This window comes from Sprattus sprattus (genome assembly GCF_963457725.1).
Source record: "Sprattus sprattus genome assembly, chromosome: 20".
Taxonomy (NCBI): domain Eukaryota; kingdom Metazoa; phylum Chordata; class Actinopteri; order Clupeiformes; family Clupeidae; genus Sprattus; species Sprattus sprattus.
This window is the reverse complement of record NC_137918.1, coordinates 12,019,367-12,027,361: the sequence shown is the minus strand read 5'-3', so window position 1 is coordinate 12,027,361 and position 7,995 is coordinate 12,019,367. Positions and strand designations below refer to the sequence as shown.

Here is a 7,995-nt window from a genome sequence, read left to right as displayed (position 1 = left end):
CATGCTTTTTGAGTGCAATGAGGACAGAAAGTCCGGGGGCAGTTTTGAACATTTCAAATTCGGTTAAGATTGAATTTCATGACTCATTTCAACAAGTCTACCGGTAATTTTTTCCTTCCCCTAATAGACTCCTTTCACCAAGGCTGGACGCAGGCCTTAACCCCCATTCGGCCCTAATATTTAAACCCGACCACAACCTCCTAACTGGTGTGAGCAACTTTCCATTTGTACGTGCTACTAGATTATTACTAATTTAGGAGTGTTTAATATGCATTATTATTCTATTTTATTAAGGCTTTTTTTCTATTTGTATGTTTTGAATGGAAGAGTGTTTTTCATTTCTGCATGATTGCCGGTCTAAGACTGTTTCTCTCCATTGCAACTGGAAGAGTATTTGGTGTTCACTGATGGTGCTTTGGCTACCATCATCGATGGACAGAAAAAAATCTATATATATTTATAGATTTATATATAATGTGAAAACCATGTAGCTAGATCTGTTTCAGTCCGTTGACCTCAGTGGCACACTTTGGCCCTTAAATTTCATTTTGGAGTAAAAATAGTTCCTTATCGCAGAAACTGCGATATAACAACGGGACTTGACCTAGTGTCATGGACTTGTTCGAGGACTGTTATATCTTTGTTCCGTGCTTAAGGAACAGAGGTTACGTAAGTAACCGAGACGATTTCACTTACTGTAAAAAGAAATTTCACCATCTGGGATGAAAAACTAAGAATCTGACCACACACTCATGTCTGGAAACATAACATCTTTGAGTCACTTTGCGTGTTGGCTTTATTGTTTGTTATTTTTTAGGTCCACATACAAAAAAAAAACACTAAACAAGGCTAACGGCCTGACTCACAGGCTCACAGAAAAGCAACAGCCAAACAACACAACTGTCCTCCTACAGTATCACAAACACAGGTTTGGATTTACATCATAGCATTGTTAAGCGAAATATAAACAGCATGTATTCTACTGCATGAGCCTTTAGTGTTAGTGATTGCAGAAAATGTAGGCCTAAGTTATCGAGCACTATAGGCATCTTTGTATTTAAGATAAAAGAACAGTTGTATGAAAAGAAAATGTTACAAATCGCCATGAACAGAGGTACTGATGCAGTTTGGAGTTCTTCGAAAGGAAAGCAAGAAAAGATAAGGCAGTAACGGCCCGTTTTGTTAAATAAAAGTACTAGTTAATGAAAGGCAAGTAGCTCAAGTCCACTGGTTGGAGCTGCAACCGCAAGTAATGGAGTCCTTGATTTTGGCAGATCACCTTTTTCTTCTGCATGTGTGATAGAACAGACCTGGAGGAAAAAAACACTGTTGCCACTATACAGTAATCGCTGTAGATATTTTATAAAAAGTTTGCTAAATGTCACACGATAGAAGAAAAAGGAGGAAAACAATGATCTGTGTTCCCAAAAGTCCTTTGGCAATTTGGCAGCAGAACTGTTCAGAGCATTGGAAAGATTCTCATCCTCAGTATGCAGAATGTTTTGCAAAGCACAATTAAACTCCAAGGCTACGTCCACACTAAGCCAGGTCAAACTTAAAATGCAGATTTTATGTAAAACATTCTCCATCCACACTATAATTTACATACTGTTTTCTAAATGTTTTATGTCCACGCGAAAAGAAGTGTTTGTTGTTGATTGTGTCTCCATGGCAACCATATGTCATTGTTTCCTAAGCTCATTGTCCACATTTGAAGAGTATAGTTTTTCGGAGTTGGAAACCCCCAATTTAGCGTGGATGGTAGGGCTTAACAGAAAAATAATTATGCATTTTCAAATGTACCCAAGTTAGCGAGGACAGGACCTTAGATTTCCCTCTCTGGGGTCATCGCACAGCTTTATAAGCTCTATCTGCCAGTGGCTTTAAAACATCAACACGGAGAAAAAAAAACAAGCAAAACCTTAAAGCACGACAGAAAAACATACCCTGAAATACCAAACTTTTCAGAAGCTACTTTTTATCCTAAATCAAAAGGAGGCAATATGAAATAGAATGTAAAAAATATCTACATACAATCTATTTCGCACTTTTCCTTCAAAATGCTTTTTTACTCATTTGGCTCCGTAGACGTATTGTAGTTGAAATACATTCAGTCAAAATTGGCAGCTAGTAGGCCTACTGTCCTCCCTATTTCGTATCTTCAATACCTAAAGCTATACTGGTCTTAGAAAACAGAGAAAACCCTCAGTTGAACTATAAGCAACCACAGCTCATGCACTTTCAGGTTGAGAGCAAAACCAACATTTTGGATTTAGTTTATATTAAAGTTAATTTAAAGTTATGTATCTGTATATTGAATTATGCCGGTGTATTGTTGTTGGCTTCCTCGGGCGATAGGCAACTGGACTAACGTTAACGATGCAGAGTAGCTGGTGACTCGCTGCTGATTGATGTGGCTAAAGGTAGCGTAACTGACCTAATGCAGTCTGTCAGACCTTGCCTCGCCCCAAAGCATTTGTGCTACTGATTCGTCACGACAGACTTTCATTCATACTAAAAGGATGGGCAGCAAGTATCTGTCTGCCTGTTTGTGTTCTGCATGAAGCCAAGAACTATTTCTGACGACAAAAGTCTGTTTGTGAAAACTGCACATTGTTGAATGTCTTGACATTATCAGGAAAAGGTATTTTTTTAAAGAGCTCCCATCGATTTGCAAGGAATTCAAGGTCCTTCATTTTTTACATTTCTGAATATTAAATCTCTCAGATCGCTTCAGGTATTGTTCCATTGACCATCCAGAACATTCCCTCCTTTGAAAATAAATCAATAGTGTAGTATCCCAGAGGTAAGTTGAGAAAGGTCAGATGAAACAGTTTTTTAGTGAAGGATTTGAAGGCCAAATTCCATGGAATCAGATTAGTAACTTAATTGACAAATGAATGTCACACGATTCACAAATGTATTTCATGAGCCAAGGTTCAAGGTTCAAGGGTTTTTTTTGCTGTTAAGAGGGTTAGGGTTTTTTTCCTTGCCTCTGTCGCCTTTGTGCTTGCTCAAGGAGGGTTCAGGGTTAGGGTTAATTGAATGGATCTTAGCCAAATCAAACAGGCAGCGGTTTCCTCTTTGTCTAATCAGTCTTTGTGACTTAAGCAAAGTCAGGAAAGTGTCAAACATCCACACGAAAATGCAGGGATGTTCAAAAGTGATTGTCAGTCTGTAAATGTATCTGTGAATGTAACAGGGTTCACATTTGTGAAAAGCATAACATTTAATTGTGAATCATGTGACATTTGTTTGTGACTCCATAAGATTCCTGTCAGCTTTGCGTCTTTGTGTCAGCCATTACAGATGAAGTTGTAGAGTTGCCAATAATTATTCCCAGCGGGGTCTCTTCACCACTGCTGTGCTGGAGTCAGTGAATATGTCAAAGAGAGAGAGAGAGATAGAGAGAAAGAGAGAGAAAGAGAGAAATAAGGTTTCCCCCGTGGATAAGAGCCGGAGGCAGTCCTCGCGCCTGTTTCATTGCCTGTGAAAAGATGTGAGACGGCGTTTAAGGGTTTGTTCTTGACTGAGCGCAGGAGGGCTGCACCTATAATGTGACTGTCACAAAGGATTCCCCCGCCCTGTGCTTCATGCTTCAGTGCTTCGGTGGTTTAAGGAGGGGGGGCTGAAGGGAAGTCGAGTGTGGGGGGGGGGGGCTCTGGGGGGGGGCTCTGAAGTACAATCTCGACAAGAGCAAACGATTCTTCCTCTGGGACTGAAGCCTGCCATGTCACTGAGATTTCCTACAAGGCGTGCAGTCACTGCCAGTCGTCTTAAGCATGGTGTCCCGGGAGTTCACTGTCCCCAAAGGAACAATTTAACCTTTGATAGCCGCTGCCTGTGACAGCAGTCTATCAGAGCTAAGCCTTTGCTTCTCCGATTTAAAGATGTTCTCTTCTGGCTACTCTTGTGTCCTTCAAGAAAAATGTGGATTGACCACTAATTGATCTTGTCGTCCTGCTTTCAATGCTTCATTCACAACACGACACATTGCACTGAATAAGACACTGAAAATGGTAGATGTAGTAAAAAAAAAAAAAGGCAAAACTGCGTCAACTAGCACAATATCCCACCCAAAATGTTTTGGAAGGTTGCTACTGTAAGACTAGGACTATTCTGTGTAGATCCAACCTAACACCATCCTTATAAGCAGTACTGACAAAAGAAAAAAAGAGAATGAAAATGTTCTCCGTCGCAATTAGCTTCAGAGACTCGTCTTGTCTCCTTTGGGGACGTTTACAAACAGTCTTATGGCTGGTGATGCTGCTCTGTCATCCATGATGTGATGATCATGTTGACATATGTACTCGCGCTCATTTTGTTAGGTAGAATGACTCAGCAGATTTCTGTTTGCCGCAGGCATGACTCATTTCTGATGACGCAACAGATATCTGACTTCACCCCCCCCCCCCCCCCCCCAGTGGCGGGTTTGTTAAAACTCAGTGGTGGAGATCTGAGTGACCTCGGACTGCAGGTCCTGTTGGACTCTTCTGGAGCGGGATCCGTAGGGGACCCGGTCCATGCCTAGTCATACATTCTTCCCAGCTTCTGAAGGGGCGCAGACGGACACGGGCTCCCGGTTGGTGGCGTTCAGTGCCCGGGACTGGCTGGTGCGTTGCACGCGGGTGCGGAACGGTAGGCAGAAGTCACGGAAGCACCTCTTAAAGTTCTCGTCCAGGAAGGCGTAGAGCACGGGGTTGAGGCTGCTGTTGGTGTAGCCGAGCGCGATGCACAGGTGCCAGCTGGCAATGACGAAGGGGTTCCTCTGGTCGATGTCCACCAGCGTCTTGACGATGATGAAGATGTGGATGGGCGTCCAGCAGATGATGAAGGCTGCCACTATCACCAGGACCATGCGGGTGATCCGGCGCATGTTACGGTCCTTCTCCTTAGAGCCGGAGAGCAGGCGCACGCCCCGCAAGCGCAGGATCATCAGGCCGTAGCAGATGGTGATGACGAGCACGGGAACCACGAACGCAAAAATGAACACGCAGATCTTTGTCACAGTGTCCCAGTACCAGTCCGGGTCAGGGAACTTCAGGGTGCAGACAATTCTTCCTGCGGAGAGAGTTGACGAGGGTTATGAGTTTAATATCAGCTGTTGTGCAGAGAAAATACTGTTCACATAAAATGAACAGTTTCTGCGAGAGAAAACCATGATTGCATAAAATGTTAATAATTGATGATAGGGATGGAATCGGTTGCAAACACCGGGTAGTTGGGATCCGCCAATAGAATAAGGAGAGATAAGACAATGATGTGTGCTTCAAAGGAGAGCAACAATATTGACTTTTTTTATGTTTTTTTGGCTCTATTTATCATATCAAAAATATTTAAACATCACAATCTATATCACAAGTTACAAATGTTTTACTTAGTTACAACTCACATAAGAATCAGTATAATTGACTTGAATTCCTTGTGTAAACTTGATTCCACATGAGTATGGATACAGATATGTATTTATGCACAGAGTTTTTGAGAAATAAGCTTTTTCAGAGAAAATAATAAATATATAATCTTTTATTTCAGTTCAGAAAGGACAAAACTCCAAATTGTTGCATTTTTTTTTTTTGTAGTCAGTTCATGAAAATAGAAGCCAGCAGTTGCAAGTCCTGTGACACTCAATTCAATAACTATTTCAGAGTGCTACTCTTTTTGTTTGTTTACTGTCTCATTCCTCTGTTTACTTTCATTATATTTTGTCTCCATCAGTGACTAACAACATGTCCCTCAACAAAACAAACATCACAGCCATCAGACACCACTCAATTTCTCTCTCACTCACCGTTGTCTGTCACCTTGGTTACGGCCATGAACATGATGGGTACGCCGACGGCGGACGAGAGCATCCAGATGCACACGTTGATGATTTTGGCATTGACAGGCGTGCGGAACCCCAGAGCGCGCACGGGGTGACACACGGCGATGTAGCGGTCCACGCTCATCATGGTGAGTGTGAAGATGCTGGTGAACATGTTGTAGTAGTCGATGGCGATCACCACCTTGCACAGAGGCTCGCCGAACGGCCAGGTGTTCATCAGGTACTTGGCGCTCTGGAAGGGGAGGGTGCTGGTGGCCAGGGCGTCGGCCAGCGCCAGGTTGAAGATGTAGATGTTGGTGGCCGTCTTCATCTTGGTGTACCTGCACACACACACAAGCACGCACACACACACACACGCGCACGCACACACGCACACACACACACACACACGCACACACGCACACACACACACACACACACACACACACACACACACACACACACACACACACAGAGGGGAGGGTTGAATGTCATTGTTCTCTGGCTGAAAAGGATGACCAAGCAATTCCTCAAAATGCACAAAATCACACAATATTGTTTACCCCTCAGTGCACCATCATCTGGAGACATTATTATTAGTTTACTTCTCCATCATATACTATAAGGGCCCTCTAAAGACCAACACTGAGAGGGAGACGTTTCTCATTCCTTACAATTAGGACTTGGGTAAAAAAAAGCCTGGAGTGCAAGTTAAAATAAATAAAAAATCAACTGCTAAATCAGTAAATATACACTGTAAACCTGAACAAGTTCAGGGCCTAGTTTCCCGAACGCTAAAAAGGACTTGAAATCGGTCGTAAGAGGGATCCTTGCAGAGCGGTTTCCCGATGCCACACTTACGGCTATGATGAGTCTACGATGTCGCCAAAATCCACGTAGGCCGTTAAGATACGTCGTTATCGGGAAACGAGGCCAGAATACTTAACATTTTTTATGTAACCAATTACATAATAAAATTTGAGTACATATAGTATATATATATATTTTTTAAGTAAACTTAACTTAAAAATTATACATCGGCTATACTGATTTATTTTGTTATCATTTTCAGAATTTTTGAGTTCTCTGAACTCATATTATTCCAAAATCGTAAAGGATTTTGCCTCGTCGGATATTTGTGTTTCTCTGGGTCTTTCACAAACTAGATATTACGCCCTTACAAGTTTTTGAAAGGGTATCTTCCTTACGTTCCAACTTCTTGCGCAAGCTCTTACTGTAGAGAGAACTGTCATTGGTCGACCGCCTTCCCAGTATATTGAAAATACATTCCAATACAATTAAAACGTCTTCACTTGCTCAGAAAACTAATACATTTTAAGTTGGGTCAACTAAATACCAGGTTTTAAGTACTGAATACATAATGTTAATGAGTTAGTAGAACTGTCTGGGTTTTACTCTAGTCTAGTTTTTTCTGGGTGTTACTCTAGTCCTTCTGAACCTGGCATTGGCATGAGATGTGCTTATTTTGTAGCCCTGCTGATGAAGTTATGATACTAACATATTTCACATTTGATATCGGCACACTGATTTTTGTAATACAGATCTTAGGGTTACGGTTTTCGCTGAACTGACAAACTGACAAACACACAGCTTTGATTTGCATAGAAACTCGTGAGCTACGCTAAGCTTACGAGAGTCACTTAGATGAAATGAGATGAAATCCGTTGAGTCACAAACCAGAACATGAAGTGTGTCTTCTATGTTCTGCTCTGTTGTTTTCACAGCTCTGGCCCTAGTTACAGAGATTTTCAACAAAGCATTTTAAGTGTGTCCAACAGGGGTGAGTGACTATCCACACTAATATGTAAAGCCACTGAGAGGGGAGGAGAGCCTAGCCCAGATCTTGCCCCAGTTCCCTCGGCGCGTCCCCGGGTTTTATTGTTTTGTTTTTGTAGGCCTGCAACAGCAGTGTTTGTTGAGTGCTTCATGCTTCAATGCAGGTCACACATATTGTGATTTTTGCCCATTTAAGCGAGTGTTCTGTGTCACAGGCTTCTTGTATTGATGCTCTGCGGGGCATCAAAGGGTGGCGTGTGGGGAGAGGATGCTTTGATACTGTCATTTGTTTACCCATTGCCACCCTTCAACTACTTTCAACTGTTGTCTTTTATTCTCTGTGCCTCCACTCATCTCTTTCTCTATCTGTCTCTCTGTTCTGCTGTATTTTC

At 42.2% G+C, this 7,995-nt stretch overlaps 1 protein-coding gene across 1 annotated transcript in view; it reads right to left on the bottom strand.

Annotated features, from left to right (window-relative positions):
- Positions 1 to 4,531: 4,531 nt before the first annotated feature.
- oprd1a (opioid receptor, delta 1a) overlaps positions 4,532 to 7,995 on the bottom strand; it is a gene marked incomplete at both ends in the record, with an annotated part of 21,976 nt that continues 18,512 nt past the window's right edge. Inside the window, 2 exons of the mRNA XM_080859177.1 lie at positions 4,532 to 5,061; positions 5,792 to 6,147. Of these exons, the coding sequence (XP_080715303.1) occupies positions 4,532 to 5,061; positions 5,792 to 6,147 (886 nt within the window). The remainder of the gene's footprint in view (positions 5,062 to 5,791; positions 6,148 to 7,995) is intronic.